General features: G+C 37.3%; 1 protein-coding gene and 2 pseudogenes across 2 annotated transcripts; all 3 read right to left on the reverse strand.

The window, feature by feature from the left end:
- Window positions 1-1,839: 1,839 nt before the first annotated feature.
- On the reverse strand, window positions 1,840-5,438 carry LOC127441200 (mannose-binding protein C-like; annotated as a pseudogene).
- Window positions 5,439-7,299: 1,861 nt separating this feature from the next.
- On the reverse strand, window positions 7,300-10,884 carry hbl4 (hexose-binding lectin 4). 2 transcript variants are annotated; one of them, XM_051697373.1, is made up of 6 exons: window positions 10,820-10,884; window positions 9,299-9,577; window positions 9,008-9,094; window positions 8,273-8,356; window positions 7,861-7,944; window positions 7,300-7,747 (listed from the first exon to the last, which is right to left on the reverse strand). In XM_051697373.1, exons 2-6 carry the CDS (start codon window positions 9,486-9,488, stop codon window positions 7,359-7,361), a joined length of 834 nt encoding a protein of 277 aa, XP_051553333.1. In that variant the 5' UTR covers window positions 9,489-9,577; window positions 10,820-10,884; the 3' UTR covers window positions 7,300-7,358. The 2 variants fall into 2 exon arrangements, with proteins under 2 accessions (XP_051553333.1, XP_051553334.1); XM_051697374.1 differs by lacking the exon at window positions 10,820-10,884 and adding an exon at window positions 10,253-10,333.
- Window positions 10,885-17,969: 7,085 nt separating this feature from the next.
- LOC127440659 (pulmonary surfactant-associated protein D-like) lies at window positions 17,970-20,998 on the reverse strand (annotated as a pseudogene).
- Between the last annotated feature and the right edge of the window lie 1,406 nt (window positions 20,999-22,404).

A 22,404-nucleotide genomic window follows, 5' to 3' on the forward strand; every position in this document is an offset into this window, starting at 1 on the left:
CACAGATTTCTCCAGTTCAAAGGCAAATGAAAATTACTGATTTATCAATGTGCATTCATCTGATTTATCTGTGTGTCATTTTCATCAACCATAATATAATTGTGTAACTACTGGCCAATCGGTATCATAATCATGGTCTTACAGGCAATTGATTACAGTAATAAAGGTATGAAGAGGTAATTAGTTGGAAAATATAAATCCAAATGTCCAGTGTCTAAAAAACAACAAAAAAACAAAAACAAAAACACAATCACTTGAATTTTACAGAACAGTAAAATGTGTTAAAATATTAGTAATTAAGTTGATTGTTTTTAAGAGGATTATATTAAGTCACTTTACTCTGTATTCCATAAGATTACCTTTATTCCATCTTCATTCAGACATCAGAGCAGAGTCATCATGTCTGTTAACAATAAGAACTGATGTCAAGGATGAGACCAGAGATTCAAGTGCGGAGGCAAAGTAACAGACTGTGACGAGGAGGGCGGGGCTGGGCCGTGAGGACATACGCCCGGCCCTGAATCGGGCTAATCACCCGGGATGGGAAAAAAGAGGAGCTGGAGGCGCCACTTCGAGAGAGCCAATAATAGGGTTCAAAATTTAAAATTTCCAACATTCTTTTGAATGTCCATGTACTTAATAAAATATTTGATGTCATGAGTGTACCTTCATTTACTATTATTTTGAATGGCCATGGAAAATGAACCAATGTGATAACAATTTGACCTGGTCGCAAAATGTAGTCCATTAATTTACCTGATGAACTTTCACCTTTTGCTGACCCTTTGCTTCGCAGAGCTAATTTGTGCTTCTAAATCACTTGCACCTTCACTAGCAACTGACACATAAGTGCCAGCTTTACATGTCATACATTCTGCTTCCCACAGATCTCGACCTGGACGAAAGCATGGGAATATTTTGTGCAAATCTTCTGTAAATTTGCACTTTCGTTTTGGCATTGTTTCCACTCAGCGGTCATTTGCTGCTGCTGTCAAGCAACTGTTTGATGCCGAACACAACAGCACTTTGCGTGTTCGCGGAGAGATTGACAGGCAGGAATTTGGCCAATAGTTTCTGCAAGCCTCTTATAATCAACCAATTGGTGTGCGAGAAGGCGGGACTTACAAAGAGGGGTTAAAGCATTGCAAATATGCGCACACACACAATGAAGTATTAGATCAGATGAACATCATAATGCAACTAAAGCCGAATCCCGGACATTTTCAAATTTAGAAATCCCGGCCGGACGCTTTTTTAAGGTCCGAAAAACAGGACGTATGGTCACCCTATCCAGTGTAGAAGAATAACCGATGAGGAATACTCAGGTGAAGCGTCTAGTCGAGCGATGCAACCAACAGGAAGGTAACCACAATCCCGGCACTACAGCACCTGAATCACATGAAGAGAAAGTAAACACAAACGGAATAAACCAGCAGTCTCACCGAGACCATGACAGCTGAAGATTTCCAAATCCTTACTTTAAAACTAGGGTTCACACGCATACTGGAAATATCAGGGAATTTTATAATTGTGATTTTCAGGCCTGGAATTGTCATTAAAAACAAATAATAAAAATTTTTTTTTTTTTAAATTGATCAAAAATAATCTAAAAAGGTCATGGAAAAATCATGGACATTTCTATAATCATAATATATTTTCTAGTTATGCTATTGGCTAGAAATTGATCGAGTGTAATATCTATATAATGATATAAAAAAAAAAATTCCTTATCCAGAAGCCAAAAACAATTGGAAAACTCATGGAAATGTATTGGTCAAAAAGTGTGGGAACTCTGTAAACTCATTCATTACATTAAAAGTAATCTGACTGTAATCCGTTTCACAGTTCGCACACCACATGCCATTCCGAGTCACAGTAAGTGTCGTTCCATTCACCAATTTTGTGAAGAACTGTACAGTGCTCCCACTGTTAGCATTGTTAGGCTAATTTTTTTCCCCTCCATTTGGTGAAAGTTAGAGGTTGGTTAGCAATATCTACAAAATGCCCCTCTTTCTGGTTGTCTGTTGCATCGATGAATATGTAAGTAGACTCAAAATCAGCATGCATTGAAGCTAGAATTTATTTTCAGCTTCATTTCGGAGGCAACCAGGATTCATCCTCCGCCACCTGGAGTGAGGCGAATCACTACGCGACCACGAGGACTTAAAGAGCACATTGGGAATTGGGCATTCCAAATTAGGGAAAAAATCCAATATATATATATATATATATATATATATATATATATATATATATATATATATAAATTTGCTGCCAGCCCATCGGACACATATGTTTCTCTTATTTTCTTGTACAAGCGAAATCCTAGGACAAACCATCATTTAAAAAAGGAATGTTAGCATTATCTTACATGTAAATTATTTTTACATGAATAAACACAAACATGTAAGGCACAAATATTACTTAATAAGGGACAGTCTACTTTACTGCAGTGAGTCTGTCTGTTAGGTATTTCACATCTGACTGAAGTTTCATTATTAATGTGCTTTGAACACTGGTGCCTGTAAAAGATATAATTACGTAACTGACAGAAATGCTCAGAAAATGTGAAAGACAAATATTAGATCACAGTCAAGTTCTTTATTCAACATTCATTTTACACTATGACCTAATTTTTTTATTTTCTGTAATCTTAATTAGACAAGAAAAAAGTTCAACTAGAAAATGTCATGTTTAGATCTTTTCAAATATAAAAAATAGCTTGCTATTGTCCAATATTTTTGTTTTTCTGTTCTAAGAGATATGGTATTTTATTTATTAGCATAATCCAATGTAATTTTTATTTTTTTGAAGCCAGTGCGTTGAAAATAATCACCACAGGATACAAAAATGCCACAGCAGATCAGGGGCAGATTCCAATTGCGAGTGATCCTCCCTATACTCACTCTGAACTGCAGAGCCCTTGAAGTGGGTACTCTGAAAGAAACATGGCATTACTGTATGAATGTACCCTTCGCTATCAGTCATGTGGAAGGGCCCTCCGAAAAAAGATTCATTTTCTCACTTTTGTTTTGAACAAGTTTTCGAAGTGCTGGAGTGCCCTTCAAGGAAGCAAAAAATGCAGTTTTGAATTCGCCCCAGAACATCGAAGTGCTGTTACCTCAGACTAGTAACAAGTCAGATAAAAAGTCTACTCCATGTATTGTGTTGTAAGTTTATCAAAAGAGTAATACTCGATTGCTACCGCATTTCCGACATCGTGTAAATGCTGTGTAGACAGATTTATTAATTATAAATGGAGCAGTCATGTCGTTTTCAGAGATATAAATTAAATGAGTGTTTTATAGAATATTGACATAAACTGAAGGAGTTGTCAGGTTCAGCCAAAGCCAATTTGGTTTTGTTGAAACTAATAAGCCATTACACATCACTTTCAGAAAAATACCATTAAGCTATCACAGTATCGCAGCTCCATATAGGCATATTACGCAGTCTGCATAGGGCACCAACTCCCTAGGGGGGTACCAGAAACTCCACTGGCTGCCCTTACTCGCATGATATACATTATTCAAGGACCCTGTAGCATTCGCGGAACACAGTCGATCACCCCTTGCTTGCACTTTCTCATCGCGTCTTCGCACCTTGCACCACGTTACCAAGGTAATGCCATGGTACTGAATGATTGATCATGTTCATATTTCATGATACCGTCATACCATGGTTTTACTACGACATGTCATAAACATGGGGTTATCACAGACCATGTCTGAAAATAAATAAACAAGTGTATTACCATGGTGCTTTTTGTGAGAAATATAACAGAATAGGATATTATTTGTGATAAAGGAAAAATGGAAAAAATATGTACAGTATATACAAGAAAATGGTTAAATACTCAAAGCAAAGAAATTAGTTAAGTATTCATAATTACTACTCATTCAAAAAACAAAATTACAGTGCCCTTTTTTGTTGTTGTTGTTGCTGTTTATCCTTACGCCCCTGTCCCTACTAAGGTCTGTGCACGTCACTGCTTAAACCACTCAAAGCATTCCACGCATCCAACACACGCTTAAATCACTCAAAACATTCCATACATTCCCAACCAGACTCCAAGGACATGTTCAACAGCAAAAAAAATACAGCTCACATTTTCACATTTAACAAGAGTAATAAGTATTACACTTATTCATTAAACTGGAAAACACTCTGGGCCACAAATCAAACAAGACATAATCAATTCCAAATTCACACAACCAGTCCTCACATGTGCACCAAAACGTGGTCAAACCCTACACATGCAATGCAATGCACATGCATCCCCCAATAACGATCCACAACAAACACCCAATTCCAACATATAACTCCTCTGAACACATTTAATGCAATTCATAAGCACCCTGTGCAAAACCCTAAATTTTCCCAAAGAATTCTCAACTAATGAACAAACTGGGATCTCTCTTGCACAATACCAGTTCAGTGCCGGAAAGCAGGTGTCGCAAAACTCGGTTCTTAAAGGGGCCACGTACAATTTAAGTTAAATTACATGAAATTTCTCCTCTTGGTTAATTTGATTTTTATTTTATTTATTTTTTAAAATCTATTTATTGTGTTTTTATTTTACCTGGTAGACCATTCAGACCTTGATTTCCTTTCTCTCCTTTAGGGCCAACAGCACCTGCTGGTACTATTTTCACTGAAGGTCCCTGTGCACCAACCCCTGCAGAGATAGAGTGATGACTTAATTTCTCTAATCTGCCAAGTGCCACCACCTTTCCTTTCAGCATTAAACAAGGACAGTTCAACATGCCAGCAATACCAACAACAACAAAACAAACAGATAATTTTTTTTAAACCCCTTTTGGTCCAGCAAGCCCATCTTGTCCATCCCTGCCAGGGCTTCCGTTGTGTCCAGGTGTACCTGGCACCCCAGCATAAGCTGGACAGCTGCTCTCAGAGGAAGAAACAGCGCCATCTGCCGTTGACTGTGGAAACAACAAGGACTTTGTTTCAGCTTAGTTGCGTTCAGCAGTCAGACAGTAAACAGCCACTCTTGAAAGCACATTCACGTCAACAAATGCTGAAAAATATTTAACCCAAAATGTATGTACTATGGGTCCCTATTACAGTGTTCTTCTCTGAATACACTAGTGATGTTTGATGTAGTGGTTTTAAACAGTTTTAGTTTCCATTCCAAAAAGGTAAAACATAACTATCCTACATTCAGAACATTAAACATATTTTTCTTTTACATTTTTAAATTCTCTATTGAATGTCAAATAAATATATAGATAGATAAATAAATGCATAATAATAATAATTTCCGACAGCAAAGGTTGCTCAAACTGAAGTCATAAAGTCTTTTTTTTTTTTTTTAATTTTGTATTATTATTGAAAGGTTACAAGAAAACAAGAAAATTACAAGCTGTTGTTTACTCCACTCTTTCAGTTAATTGTTTAAGGAGCCTTACCTGAAGCATAAGAATCTTATCAACAGATCAAGGCTGGAGGTCACTGCTAAATCTCTGTGGATACAAATGTATGCAAACCCTTGAATAAATATTTCAATGACGTGGTTTTCCAGTGTAGAGTTCACTAACAAAACAAAACAAACTAAAATACTACATCATTAGAAACATGGCATTTTCAGACCTCAGTATTCCTCAGTGTATCAGTGTCATGTTTTTCTTTGAATATCTAAGAATTTGGAATGAAAAACAGACCTAATACGATGTAGTAATCTAGACCTGGTTTATGACCTAATAAATAGTTTTAGTGCCTCTATAATATAGCCTCTAAATAATAATAATAATAAAAAAAGAGTCAGTTTGATAAACTTAAATGTACGTATGTAGTTTCTCAGCATCATTGAAATATCTGGGCCTGTGAATACTATGGTGAGTGCACAATCAGGATGGTGCAAAGCACTTATCATGTAATTTTGCAGCTCCAGAATAAATATATGATACTCCAAAAGCAGAACAGATATTACAGTTCAAGACTGTTTAGAGGGTAGCATCTTCAGTGTGGTAAAAATCCACTTCTCATATCCAACAACTTTATTCTGACAATAATTCTAAGCAAATTCATGAGTAGAAATCAGAGGTTTAGAGACTGTTAGCTATCACAACTCAAGGGTGTAACAGTAATTTTAAAAGTGTTGCTTCTGTTTTACACATGACAATAAAAGACTGAGCACAAGCTGGTCTTGAATAAATTATTTAATCAATTACAAAAGAGTTTTGACTATTCACCAATGGTTTGTTAAAATCATAATGATTATAATCATTAATATCATAATGATTTGTTCAGCGACCATTTCTGGTGATGCCATAAGGTAGAAACAAATGAGTGTCTTGTGTGAAATGAGTTAGTTACTGAAACGATCAAAAGAAAATTTTAATCCTTAAAAATATGTATGTCTAAGAGTTACAAAGAGACTTTAGTAGAGGTTTTAAGCATTAGAAGAACAAAGCAAATCTATCATTTCCCTACAGTTTGTGAGCTGCTTGACTTATCAAAAGATAATAATAGACTTATAGTAAGAGTTTAATGTCTGTACGTTTTAATGTATACAAAAGCGTGTCTACATATCTATTCAATTCAGTAAATCTTAAGTATTCTAAGAACACAGCAGATCTATCTTTTTTCCTACAGTTTGTCGACTGCACACCAATATAGACGTTAAAAAAACAAAAACAGGAGCTGATATTAAAAATAGCTTTACATATTTAACACAGATCTAGTAAACTGCTCAAATTGGCAAAAACAACCTATTGAAGTTTTACCTCACAAACATAAAGTAAAAAGCATAACTTAATGAAGACTCATGCGCAGATATAAACTCCACTTACAATGTGTGCTCAAAAGAAGGATTGTCCTTTTATTTTTTTTCTGCAGTGCATTTAACGTAATGCTGCCAATCAAAAATGATATGCCGATAAATAACTCTCATTTGTATGTTCCTCATCTCTAGATTATTAATTTAGATCAACATCAATGCTGATCAAAAAAACAAGGACAAATGAGCATTGTTGAAAGCAACTTTGTAGAAATGAACGGAGCCATGTTGATTAGACTGTCTGACTGACAGCCTATTATTTAAGGGTTGTTTCGGCTCATGAAACTCACCTGTGATTGGCTGGATGGTCGCTCAATCAGCCCAAAGTAACAAAAACACAAAGAATACTATATATAAATCCACCATTTGGACTCGATATGGGTTTAGATTGAAAAAGTGCGGGGGACCAAATCAACTTTTTAAAGAGTGTGGGGAATGCATCCCCCACGTCCCCCGCGGCTGCTACGGCCTTGTCACAACTAAAGCACATTAACTTGCGATTCATGTTTTAAACTGTTTATTTATATAATACATGTTTACATTCTTAAAATAAACATGTTTATTTGTGTTGTAGTTCACACACTACATTCCATTTTGAGTCACAAGGAATGTCATTCCATACACCATCACTGTGATGTGCAGCACAGTCCTCTGCCCCCTTATAATTGTTCGGTTCATTTTTTTTCCATTTGGTGAAAGTTAGAGGTTGGTTGTCCAAATCCACAAAAGTCCCCTCATTCTCTTTGTCTGTTGTCCCAATCCATATATAGGTAGATTTAAGGTCAGCATGTATTGAAGATAACACTTTATTTTCATCTTCATTTGTTGGGAGGACAATTTTTCCTCCAGCATTAGTGCAGAATCTTGATCCATCATCAAAATTTGCCACCAGCCCATTAGACACGTAGTATTTCTCTCCAATACTCTTAAATATGCGAAACCTTAAAGCTTAACATAAAGGATTAAAAGTTTTAGAATGACAGTGTAACATATTACTGTTTTACATTTCAATATTTGTCACAACAATAAACAAATATTCTTTTTTTTTAGAAGTAACCTACTTTTCTCTATTCCGCTGAGTCTGTCAGTTAGATGGTTGACCTCTGATTTAAGATTTGTTATTAATCTATTGCCAGCCTCCATGTCTGTCAAATAAATCCCAAAGCATACAGTGAGGCAATGACTTATTAACAACTTGGAAAGCTCCATTGGGATGTGGCATAAATAACTTTTGTATTCACAATTGCAAATGTTAATGTTACATTTATGTATTCAACATCATTCAGTTTAGTATTTCATATTTCGGTCCAGCTTTCCTTTTAACTTTAAAACATTTTAAACCTAGAAATCACAAGTAAAAAAAAAAAAAAAAAAAAAAAATAGAAATAGGCCTATATCACAATTTCCGTAAAAATGCTTCGTAGCTACAGTGACAATTTAAATCATAATTTGAATAATTTGAGATTAGTTTACCTTTTTCTATGACAGTGAGCCTGTTGGTTAGAAGACTAATGTCTGATTGAAGATTTGTAATTAAACTGCTGTCTGCAGGAGCACCTACGAAAAAGGTCCAGAATGAGACAGTGGAAAATGACAGCTTGACTTCAGCCATCAACAGAGTTTGTATGTATTAGAATATATATATATATATATATATATATATATATATATATATATATATATATATATATATATATAAGAAAATGAAGTCTACATTTAGGACTATTCAAATTACTGCATATTACTGTGTATTTTACTTTTACTATTCCCATTGTTTTCAGTGATGATTCTCATTACCGTGAGACAGTCCTTTTTTTAATGCATTACAGTAAAGAAGTTGTTCAAAGATTTTTTAAAACATACCGCAAAAAAAAAAAAAAAAAGGCATTACCAAGGGGGTACTACTGCATTGTTTTCACATAGAGGTAAGAATATCATGGGCATTTTTGTAATTTTTTTTTTTTTTGTTGCATTGCGGTAATGTGAATTAGGGTGTAAAATGTGCGTAACTGTGATGAAATTAATGTCGCAATGTAAAAATAGACTTCATTTTCTATATGCAAAATATAATTATTTATTTTGATTTTGGCATAAAATAGCTGCAACCAGGTCATTTTCTTGACAAGTTTCATGAGAATCACCCTTACAGAGAGAGGGGGGATTTTGGCTGTTATGTCCTGTTTAAAATATTTATTCATTTTCTTTTACCTGGTGGCCCTGGATTTCCTTTCTCTCCTGTGGGGCTGATGGGACCTACTGGACCCATTTTCCCTGGAGGTCCCTGTGCACCAACACCTGCAGTGATAATTAATGTAAATCTGCCACCACCTTTCAGGAAAAGGAGAGCTGACCCCAAATTTCTTTCTCTAATGGATAATGTGGATTTTATTTAATAAAACTGCCTTGTATTGACTAAAGCCAAATAATCAACACTTAGGGCTTACTACACACTATCAAAGAAAAACACTTATAGACCTAACCAGAAACAAACAAAGAAACCTGGATCTCCCTTTTCTCCTTTTGGTCCAGGACCCCCATCTCTTCCATCCCTGCCAGGGCTGCCGTTGTATCCAGGTGTGCCTGGCACCCCAGCAAAAGCCGGACAGCTGCTCTCAGAGGCAGCTAATAGATGCAGCCCAAACTGCATTAGGAGCAGCGCAGCACAAAGGTAACGCTTAAACAGCTGCATTTTCTGTTGATTGTGGAAATGGCAAGGTTTTTGTTTCAGCAATGTTTAAAGTGCTCAGGCTTCAGGGGAGATGTAAAATGTGCTGGTGTCTGCAAAAAGATTAAAATTATTTAGTCCACACTAATAGGATAAGGTTTTTGGGTTGAAACGTTTTCCATTTTCTCACATCAGTAAATTTTATAATTGTATGACATTTAAAACGCATGGGACAACATGCCCCTTCCTGACATTCATGAAAAATACCTTTGTCCTAAAAACACATTTAAACCTTTCGTTAAAATCTGCCTTCATAGTTGACCCGTGCCCTCGAATGTATGCCAGTGTGGTTTCATTATGTTTGCTTGTTAATGCAAGAGCTAACAAAAACCACTGCTAGAGAAAACATACATTTGCACATTTGGACTTTTGCCTCCAAATCTTTCCATTACTGACATATAGCCCATGTGACAACTTCCCCGTGAGACTACTAGCCCTGGTCTCCACAATTCAATTAGAATCTCTAAATATACAAATTACATTTGTTTCAGCTTGATTATAGATCATTTTTTATTAAGCTAAAAACTTTCACACATTAAGTTATTGGCACAAAGGTCTAAATGATTTTCCACTACCTATTCTACTTTGAAAAAACAAAAAAGCAAATACAAAACTTGAGGTATCTCATGATAAAGAGTTTAAGAGTTTGTTCTTTTCTTTTTAAAACTAATAACCTAAATTAATAATAAAAAAATAAAAAATAAAAAAACTTTAATAAACAGCCTTACCTAGGCTTCTAAAAATGTCACCAACAAGAGAGATCCGACATTTGCTGTGGGAGTAAGTGGGGATATTTGTGCACACCAAACTTTTCACCAGAGTACAACAGGAGGGCAAACTTTAAAAATGTTATGTAATCTCACCAGCTATTTGAAATCAGTTTATACAACATGTCAGATTTGTAATTAAATGAATCACACACTCTCCGATTCATGGCCAATTATCATAAGAGATAAATAGTATAGTTTCTGAATAGGGGCTCAATGTTTTTACTGCATATGTTGTTTAAAAAAAGCTTTGATTTTAAAAGGTTTACAAAGGTTTGAACAGTTGAATGAACCACAGGGCATAAAACACAATAATCTTTGTCTTAAATGAGTTAGCTGTTTTATTGTTAATTTGTTTTATACAGCCTACCTTTGCTATATAACTTTTGCTTTCTCAAAAGACTGAAAGAACACTCTGCCAGAGACATATGTTGCGATTATTTGCATTTATTAATTTGTCACACAACTTTATCTATAGTGATTTGAGGAATACAACACAAGTGATAATCATAGTCTTATAATAGTTACCTGTTGCTGGTCTACAAGTACTTCCAAATTTTCACAAAACATACTGTTACATACTCCCCCATACTCTGTTGGTAAGTCACCAGCAACCCCATGTACATGTCCACAAAACTTCTTCTTTGTTTATTTAGCTACTGAGACCATTAACATTATGTAGAGAAAGCTGTAGGTTGAAACAAAAGGTCAGTTTTCAATTTCAGGTCTTAAAGAATTGTTAATCTCAATCAACAGCATTTGTGGCATAATGTTGATAACCACAAAAAAATAATTCAGACTTGATACATTCCAATATTACAACTTTGTTGTCATGACAACGTAAGGTTGGTAAACACTTTAATCAAGTAAACACTGTAAAATAGTCAAATCATGTTAACATGCATAATGTTTATCTATACTTTGCATGTATTGTGGCTATACTTTTGAAACAGTTTTTGTTTATGAACTAGGACCATTTACTTCCATTGTAGGTGCCTTACTGTACGTTATTTCACAGATGTTAACGGTTTATCTTAATTTGTATAGAACCCAGAACATTCCTTTAAGGCAATTGTTCCAGGTCAACTTTGAAATTAGAAATGTTATGAGAATGTTAACTGCTGTTCTGTTTGTGTAAAGTAATCCATACGACTCCAGTGGTTTAATCCATGTCTTCTGAAGCAATCCAATAAATGTAGGATGAGAAAAAAAAATGCACTTTATATCTTGACATCAGCAGTCTCCTTGGCAATCATAATTTCAAGCTCGACTACAGAAATCATGATCGTGCATAGAGACTGCAATGGCAAGATGTACAGTGAAAAAGGAGTCATATGTTGATCTGTTCTCACCCAATATTAATTATATTACTACAGAAGGCATGGATTAAACCACTGGAATTGTATGGATTACTTTTATGCTGCATTTATGTGCTTTTTGGAGCTTCAAAGTTTTGGTCTCCTTTCACGTGCATTGTATGGACCTACAGAGCTGAGATGTTCTTCTAAAGATCTTAATTAGTGTTTTATTATGACTTTCTCCAATCATTTGACTCAAAAACAAAAATCAGCCTTTATACATTTTAATTGGAATAATTTGGTTTACACTAGCAGACAAGTTTGTAGAATACATGGATATAGATGCATGCATCAATAGTGGAGCAGTTTAATAATAAAATTTAGGTGTGACTGGATTCAAATAAACTTGAGGCACAATGTGCAAATGAAAAACAAATATCATTAGTGTTATGCACTGTTTGGCTATGATGCAAGGAATTCAAGTGAGCAAGGCATGTAAAGTGAAATTGCTGTGAGGAGGCATATTTTTGTGCTTTATTAGTCTATATCCTGTATGTTTAAACTACAGTATTGATTATTACATAAGGTTTCATATGAACAAAACATTTGAAAAACTATGTAACTACTACATTTATAGCAATTACAGTATTTGTTAGGTAGGCCTATATCTTATATACTGTATACTGTAAAAGTTTTGGACAATATATTTGACAGTCAGATTTAAAATGTGTGCCTATTAAACACTGATATTAGAAGATTTGTATACTTTTTTCTGAACATGGTATAAATTCTGTCTGATTTCTCTTTCACATATGATCGGATGTTGACCATTGCAACCAACGTCATCCTAATGTCCAGAGTCAGCTATTATAGCACCACAGTCTTGTGTTCCCTTATAATCATCAGGTTGACCATAATCCCAGTTGGTGAAAACTAAGAGCCTCCCCTCAGTGTCCACAAACTGTCCCTTTTTTTTCTTTGTCCGTGATGCCAATTAAGGGCTTTTTACTTGCAATAAAGCTTGGTTTTCTATGCATTTCTGGGCAAAACAATTGTTCCAATGTCCTTGCAAAGTCATTCATGAAGTAGGTGAAACTTGCAACTTTCTCAGTCATGGCAGTCTTGGCATTTAAATGTTGGATCTCTGATTTTAGGGATTTAATCACACTTTGTCTTCCAGCAGACTCTGAAAATAGATAAGTGTTTACTACAAAATAAGTGTTTACTACAAAATAAGTGTTTACTACAAAATGCTATACAGTACAAAACATTTTCAGATTGAGCAGGCCTGAACCCTGTTAACACAAAGTTCTTTAAGAAAGGTGTTTGATAATACATACACCGATCTGCCACAACATTAAAACCACCTGCCTAATGTTGTGTAGGTCCCCCTCATGCCACCAAAACAGTGCCGACCCGCATCCCAGAATAGCATTCGGAGATGCTATTCTTCTCACCACAATTGTACAGAGTGGTTATCTGAGTTACCATAGACTTTGTCAGTTCAAACCAGTCTGGCCATTCTCTGTTGACCTCTCTCATCAACAAGGCGTTTCCATCTGCAGAACTGCCACTCACTTGATGTTTGTTGTTTTTGGCACCAAAAATAAATTCTAGAGACTGTTGTGTGTGAAAATCCCAGGAGATCAGCAGTTACAGAAATACTCAAACTAGCCCGTCTGGCACCAACAATCATCCATGGCTGATTAGATAATCGCAATCGTGTGGCAGCAGTCCAGTGCATAAAATCATGCAGATACTGGTCAGAAGCTTCAGTTAATGTTCACATCAACCATCAGAATGGGGAAAAAATGTGATCTCAGAGATTTGGACCATAGCATGATTGTTGATGACTGTTTGGGGCTCTGGCCGACCCACTGCACGATAACTCTCTTCAGGTCTTTATAGACAAGAAAGTTGGCTGCGGGAATTTGTTGGGCCGAAAGTTGCGCTTCCCCGGAGAGTAGTGGCAACAACCGGGCTACCCACTGGTCAGGCGGCCATCTCCACACATCAGCCATCTTCTCGAAGAAGTCAATGTAGGCTTAGGAATCATTGGCGGGCCCCATTTTTACTAGGGTAACTGGTGGGACGGTCGAGGTGGGCTCCGGAGTCGCAGCAGCAACCCCCTCGTGGGTGATCAGTCTCCGGAACGCCTGTCGGTCTTCCGCTTGATCCTGGAGCAGGAGTTGAAAATGCTGTTCCTGCTCCAGCTGCAGCTCGACGAGGGCTTGGTGCTGGTTCTGCTGGATGCCAGAGAGGGTCTTGATCATTTCGCCCAGTGGTGAAAATTCCATGACGACATATCTCCTCAAAGATTTTCCCGGGTTTCGGCACCAGTGTAACACAGCTCAATGTTCAGATGCAGAAAGGAGGAGGCAGGGAGCAGTGACACAGTTCAAGTAAGGCTTTATTTTTCTGCCTTTAGCACACTTGTTCGCACTCTTCTCTGTGCTTTTCTTAACACTCAGGTCAGTAACAAAAATACTAAGTGAACACGCCAACGCTGCACTCTCGTGTCGCCCTCTCTGCCTTCTCTGGCGTTTTGGCTGCTGTCTCTCCCCGCCATCAGTGTAACAAGAATCAGCTGTTAGAAATTATGCCAACCATGTAGCCTTTCTCTTCGTAAAGGGATTAGAAGCGATCAGATATCATTTGAGGTGGATGGTGAAAGAATCACGGTGCTTGCAGAGCAGCCCATTCGAAGTTTAGGAAGAGAATACACAGCAGATCTTTCAAATAAACACATGGCAGGGTTGGTTCTGAAGCAGCTGAAAGAGGGCTTGGATAAGATAGATAATTGTTATCTCCCAGGTAAATACAAGGTTACCAATTTACATTGTATCATCGCCTGATGCGGCCGCTAAAGATGTGTGAGATCACTGCAGCGGCAGTGGCAAGGATGGACACCAAGGCTAACAATTACATCAGGAAGTGGCTGGGCTTGCCGTGTTGTCTTTCAGACATAGCATTGTTTGGAAGAAATGGCTTACAACTGCCAATAAAGTCCATCACCCTGGGTTACAAGCAGGAGAAGACCAGACTGTTCATAGAACTAAGGGAATCAACAGACCAGTCAGTGGGAGCTTGTCAAGACATTGAGTATGTTAAAAAGGGAGTTGCCACACAAGGCACAGCACGGAGGGAGGAAAGGGCAATCCTGGCACATGGAAGTGAACAGTCAATGATGGTTGACCTTGGCCAGCAGCTAAAATTTCCTTCTGAGATCGCCATCACCTCCTTGAGGCCAGACATAGTGTTATGGTCAGCATCAGCTAGGAAAGTCATAATAACTTACTGTCTCATGGGAAGAGGGACTGGAGGCATCATATGAGAGGAAGAAGCTAAAATATACTGATCTGGCTGCCGATTGCAGGTAAAATGGGCGGAGGGCTGCCACTTACCCTGTGGAGGTCGGGTGTCGTGGGCTTATTGGAAGATCAATGCAGCACCTGTTGAAAAGCATAGGTATCTGTGGATCAGCATTGAAGAAGTCTCTGAAGGAAATGGCAGAGGAAGCAGAAAAATGTAGCTTCTGGCTATGGCTAAGAAGGAATGATGAAAGTGGGGTGTGCAGGAGTGAGAAAGTAGTACTAGGGAACAACTGCTATATGCGGTGAGGTAGCTAGTAGAAGAGGAAAAGGTTGGGGAGGAACTATTTCCGCTGACCCACTCGGTCCTTATCTGGGGTTTCTGGACAGGGATTGAGTGGGGAGCGAAACCAGGCCAAGCTAGGCTTTGGAGGGGCGGCTGACGTAGTCTTGTGGCTCGCCTCTCACGCTGCTCTCCTACTTAATCTTCTGGAGGATTGGTTTAAGGACAGGCACTTGATGGGTGGTAGGCAGAGTTTGATAGCTTATGTTTTTTCTATCAGAGAAGAGGTCTTGGACATAGGGTAGGTATGCTCATGGGGGGTGGGTACTGAACCCTGGTTGTATGGTATGTCTTGACGGGAAAGGAGGAATGTCTTAATGGGAGAATAAGAATGAGAGGGAATCAAGAGGATCTGGTGTCCAGCTGCAGGGGATGGCAGGGATGTCCCTGACTGCTGCCCCACCACCAGGAGATGTTCTGTGATTAATGGGGTGAAACATCCGTGATAGGTGGCTCCCATCTGATGACCCCGTAGCTGGACAACTGAAGGCACCGGCAGAGGTGCGGCAAGCAGTAATGCCCAGCAGGTTTAGACATTTATCTGTGCATCTGAGCCACTGTTTTTACTGTAACTGTGTGAAATTCCCTATCAGTTATGTAAATTATGTAATAAAGCCTTTTTTATGTGAGCAAAATACAAATGTAACCGGAACAAATTCCATCTCACATGTAGTGGTGGATAAAAGTGTTTGTGATTTGTTTTTTTCTATATTGTAACCAGAACAAATTCCATCTCACATGTAGTGGTGGATAAAAGCAGGCCCATGGGCCCTGCCCAGTACTGGGCCCTGCCCACTTCCTTTCGTTTGATTTGTTCAGTTATATGCCGGTCATTTTATTTTTCATTTAAAGTTTGTTGATTGGTCTAGCATAATCAACAAACTTTCATTTAAAGTTTGTTGCCCACCCTGTGTACAGAATGATGTAATTTAGTTAACTAATCTTGATGTTTGCTGATTGGTTATTGGTGGTTACGATGTGTCACATTTACACATCGTGTTACACACCTGTCTGCAACATGGCGGACAAGTGGTATAGGAGTGGCACGCTTAAAAGAAAACTCAAAAATGAAAGACAGCAACCGCGAAAAGGAAGCACTCAGTAAAATGAAAACAAGCACAGGATTTTTGATACCTGTGCAATGCTGTTGATTTGGTGAGGTCACTGCGGGAATATATTGTTGGTTTGAGAGAGGAATTTGATGTGTTTGAGGCCCAAGCAAAAGTAATGTCTCCCACAGTTTCAGCAACATTACAAACAAGACACACAAAGACAAAGAAAATGCAAGACTCATGTGGGTGAGTCTGCAACACCTGAGGTTCACTTGTCAGGAAGAGAAAAATTCTCATCTGGTTTGTTTCTGGTTGTGAAGGATAGGCTGCTGGCTGAACTTGATCGCTGTTTTCAGTCCTATAATGACCTCAACAGCACTTTTGGTTTCCTGAACAACATATCTACCCTTTCTGCAGAACATCTGCGTAAAAAAAAAAAACAGCAGATCTACAGAGGAGCTACCACACTGACCTGGAAAATGAATTTTGTGAAGAAATCATCCAGTTCAAAGACTTAATCTGCTATGATGAGCCATCATCTACAAGGGAACATTTATTGTCCATTAGAAAAAGAAAACTACAGACTGTTGCTCTCAGACTTTACCTGACATTACCAGTCACGAATGCAAATGGGAAGTGCAGTTTCTCCAAACTGGGACTGGTAAAAAATAGACTGAGATCCACAGTAGTACAGGACAAATTAAATCATCTCACTCTGATGTCAATTGAGAGTGACCTTCTACGTAAAGTGGATTTTACTGATTTGATCACAGACTTTGCTGCTAAGAAATCCAGAAGACGCCACTTCTAACAAGTAAGCCTTAATCTCATCATTTGTACTACATAAATATCTTTAAAATGAGATAACAGACAGTACATACATTAAATCAAAACCTGATTACCTATTTCTCTCTGGCATGTTGTTGTTTTAAATGATCAGCCTCTGGATCCTGCTGTTTTATGGTGTCATGCTTGTTTAAGCAGTGTGAGGGGGATGGACAGTGTACTATTTATTTTATTTACTGTAATTTTTTAATTGTATTTGTGTGCATGGTTTTGATGTTTTTCAAAGTTTGCTAAAACTCACCCACCTACTCACTTATGTACTCACACACACAGACACACTCACCCAACCACTCACTCATTCTTTATCTTGCGCTTTGTTTAATGTGTTATTTTGATATCTTCTTGCAACCGAGATCACTTCCTGTATTATATTGTATTATAATTGCTATCTAATATTACCCCTAAAATTTTAACTGAGCTAGGCAGTTTGTAGGCAGGTTGTAGTAGTTTGCTAGAGTGAATCAACAGCTGTTGGAGCCAACACTAAATTATCTTTAAAATGCCACGATAATGAGAGAGAAAATGCTCATTTACTTTTCTGTTATAGATTATACTCTAAAATTGCCAGTGATGGGATGTAGTCATACATGGGTGTGAGTCAGCCTAACGCTGCCTCTGTATACAATTTATACAATATGTCTGCACTTACCAAGAACAGTTTTTTTTTTTTTTTTAAGATTCATACACTCATTATAGAGTTGCTGTTTATCTGTTATAGAACATTTTATTATGACTTCAATCTTACAAAGTCTTTATATGTTTTTCAATATTTTCCATGTAAAGAAGTTTTATCATTCTGCCAAAGAAACAGTTGTGTTTATTGCAGTGCACAAAAGTCATGATAACTTTGAACTTTTATTATTATTTTTTGGAAACGTTTTTTCAAGCTTCAATCAGTTGTCATAAATAAATGATTCAGTTTTTGACTGGACTTATGTAACTGCTTTAGAGCTATGATACATGTTGTTCTATTTAAAGTCATTTGTAGAGTAAGTAGGGCCTGAAAATGACTAAAGCCCAGGGGCCCCCTCCCCCCTAAGTCCGGCCCTGGATAAAAGTGATTATGATTATGTTTTTTTCTATATTGCTGTATCAAACAAACATCCATAATAGCCAACTTCATTAGTCTCATGCAAATACAGAGGAATATAATTTTTCATTGCTCCAGATTGGTGGTACTTGTATACAGGAAATATCTGTCACATGGGAAGGCGGACAGAGGCAAGTTACATACAGAGTCTTTTCGCAAACGAAATGAGAGTTGCAAAATTGCACCTCTTGCATCAGTTTTTATGATCCGTTTGACAATAAATTCTTTCACTATATTATACAGTTTAACTTTTCTTTACCCAGTCATTTGGTTCGGGTGGATATCATCATGCATTTGCATAGATCTCTTCGCAGAATGAGTTCATGCCACTTTATTGAAGTTCACTGTTCCTGTTATTTTCTTTTTCAAATGTACTTCATTTATTCTCAGCTATTTTCAAATAACATTCAGTATATACCAGGGTGTTGGAAGAGTCCAGGTGAAAGCAAAGTCCAATGCCCAACAAGTCAGCAAAACTAAAATCACACTGACTGGAGAGAGGAGGGTCTTCTGTTTTTCAATCTGAGAGGTTTGTTATTGTTAAATCTGGTGTACTGGAAAAACTGACTTAGCACTCAGGAATGCGACCCACACAATGTGTGCATGTGGAATGTGTTTTCAGACTTGAAAGCATCTTGTCAGTCTGAAGAAGACAAAGCCATAAAAAGAGCTACCTTGTTCACCTTACCAATTAGAGGAAATTGGATTGAAAATTAAATGTACTTAATTATTATTGCAAAAAACAAAACAACAACAACAACACATACAGTATGGGGGGCACTATTCCTTCCCTGTAAATTGTTTTCGATAAAAGCGTCTGCCAAATGGCTAAATGTAACTGGATTAATTGTATACATTAATTGTAGAATGCACAAAATTGTACATTTATTATTTGTTTGTGTACATATATTGCCTATATGAATGGCTAATATATTGTAATATTTCAGATTGTCCACATATAACATATTTTGTTAACAGCATATTATTATTGCAGAATTATATATTCTCAATTTTTTCTGAATGTTGTATAGGGCCAATGACGTGGCGCACATTTTTCTCCAGATCTTTTAAATTATTCAAAAATACATCAAACAAATGCAATTCACACAAAACAAATATCTGAATTCAACTCTGTTATGATGAACATGTTTTCAATTTCTGAGTTCAAAGTCACTTTGATATTTCTTCTGGGGCTTAAAGTAACAAAATTATGGTGTAATCATCAATAGACAGTAAAAAAAAAAAAACAAAAACAAACAAAAAAAAACAATTAAAAGCATGTTGGCATGAGTAATACAGAATACATTTTAATGAATGTTTTTGATTAATATGATTCATATTTTAAAAACTTTTGTCCACCAAATTAAAGTCATGTGGTGCACCCAACATGTGGTTTTTTACCACGTATACCACTGCCTACTAATACTTTCAATAAAGCTTGGTTTTCTACTTCATCTCTTGGCAGAACAACTGTTCCACCAACATCCTTGCAGAGTTTTAACCCATTCTGAAAAGTTGCTGCAATTCCGTCAGTAAAGTAGTACTTCTGTCCAACTTTTCTGAAGTTGGTGAAACTTGCAGCTTTCTCAATCACAGCAATCTTGGCATTTAGACGCTGGATCTCAGAATTTAGGGATTCAATCACACTTTGACTTGCAGATGACCCTGAAAAATTTTATAATTACATATGAAGGTCTTTAACAAGATGAACAATGACCCGTTTTTTTGTATCTTTTAAAACTGTGCATGGAAATATTCTAATAACTTTCTAGAACTTATACATTACCTGGAGGACCTGTGTCCCCCTCTCTCCTTTGGCTCCAGGTGGGCCAGGCGGTCCTGCTTTACCTGATGGTCCCTACACACTCACTCCTGTGACAGAGGCAAAATAAAACCCCATCTTTCTCCATCATGCATTATTTTCACTAACCAACTCGCTTCTCAAATAGACTTTATCACACACACTAACCTGGGTCCCCCTTCTCTCCTTTGGGTCCATACTCCCCGTCTTTACCATCTCTTCCATCTCTACCAGGCAAACCATTGTGTCCAGGAGTTCCTGGAACTCCACCATAAGCAAGACAGTTCATGTTCTGAGGTTCAGCTCCATCCAACAGTTGCAGTTCAATCTGAAGGAGTAGAAGAGCGCTGAGGGACAGCTGTAACAGCGCCATCTGGAGGTACATAATGAGAAACTTCACAGAACTTACAGTTGCTGTTCCAGTTCACCCCAAAAGTGATCAATGGGGTTCAGGTCTGGGCTTTGTGCAGGCCAGTCAATTTCTTCCACGCCAGACACAGTAAACCATTTCTTTATGGACCTCACTTTGTTCACAGGGGCATTGTCATGCTGGAACAGAAAAGGGCTATCCCCAAACAGTTGCCATAAATTTGGAAGCACACAAAGCCCAAGCCATTACATAAAGAAACATTAAGATTTTTCTTTACTGGATTTAATGGAGTAACAAAATTTGTTAATTAGAAGGGGGTGTCTACAAACTTTTGGCCATATAGTGTATTTAGCTTGAAGTTTCTTACATCTTTAATTCTGATCATTAAAATTATCTTCAAGTTCACTATATCATTATTTTCCTATTATATCTGGAAATGTTGTAGGAAATGTACTGCAATTATTCTCAGATATTTTTATATAACATTTAGTTACATACCAGTTTAAAGGAAGAGCCCAAGTGACAGCAAATATCCAATGCCCAACAAGCCAGGAAGACTGAAATCACACAGCTAACTGCTTTAAATCTGAGCAGCCTGATATTGTTACAGTAAATGTGATGTTCTTAAAAACTAACCTCTCAGGAATGCATAGAGGAGTACAGCTTGATCCAATGGAAAGACCGGTATAAACACATGCCAGGAGTCAAAGTTGAGTTAAATCAGTTCAGAGGGAGTTTACTGAAGACAAAGTTCCCCACATTTCCATAGGCAGAAGAGAGTGCTGCAGAAAATGAGTTGAGGATCTAACCTCGAACTATACGCAAATTAATTGACATGATATCTTTCACGTTCAAAGAATTCTGATAGTTGCAGTACAGATAGTACAGAAAAAAAAACAAAAAAACATCCAAACATGGTCCTGTTCAATTACAATACACAAATGCAACCACTGAAAGATCAGCACAGACACAGGTCATATATGAGTCATACTGTAGATTGAGAGGGCTTTTCTCCTTTTAGAGTCCATTTCCTTTGGCTTAATCACATGACTCTCAAAACTCCAAATAATCCATGCAAAAAAATCATTATACAGAAGACATTACACAGAACAAACAGAGGGCCTGTCATTCCCTTAAGGTTGAGTCAAGTCTTACTGGAACACAGGCTTGTACCAACTGGAACAAGCATGAAGATAGAGCAATTAATCAACAAGCAACAGAGCAAAATTAAGCTGAAATATACTTTTAATGACTGCTAAGAATGCATATGTGTCAGTAAATACATGGGATACATTAGTAACCTATAAATAAACAATGTATCTCTTGATTTATTTTTATGATCAATGAATTATTTACAACTCATATGTTCTCTCTGAGCCGGGCCAAACGAGTAAGCACTGTTACAGCATTCCTGACATGGGTCAGCAGTCAGTTACAAGAAACCCCTTAAGCTAAGAAAACCGTTAGTGTCAATAGTCATACAATTATAACAGTTTTCTGAAAATTATTTGTAAGGGGGTTTAGTGGAAAGGAGGAGGCGAGAACCGGGCTTGACAACTTAAATAACAATTTATTAAAAACACAACCAAAACACACAACTAAAAACACACAGTATAGCTGCCTGCAATTCTCTCTCGAACTGTCGTCCCCGGCCGCCTTTATCCCTCACGCGCCCCATCAGGCTGATTGGGGACCGGGTGTGTCTCATTCCAGCCCGGCCCCGCCCTCCTCGGCTCTACATTATTATTATTATTATTTATTTTTTTTTGCAACTTCAACCTGTTGGTTATAACGATTACTAGTGAATGTATTATACTCATAAGTAGGCCAAAGAGAAAGCAGTAAATCCACTTCTTCATAAGTGACCCACACAATATGTGCATGTGCAACGCTTTTTCAGACTTTAAAGCATCATGTCTGAAGGAGACACACATAAAAATCTTGTTAAACAAACCATAAGAATAAGAGGAAAATAATGTTTTAAAATAATTGATGGAAAATG

Source organism: Myxocyprinus asiaticus, chromosome 5 (assembly GCF_019703515.2).
Source record: "Myxocyprinus asiaticus isolate MX2 ecotype Aquarium Trade chromosome 5, UBuf_Myxa_2, whole genome shotgun sequence".
In the NCBI taxonomy this organism is placed as follows: domain Eukaryota; kingdom Metazoa; phylum Chordata; class Actinopteri; order Cypriniformes; family Catostomidae; genus Myxocyprinus; species Myxocyprinus asiaticus.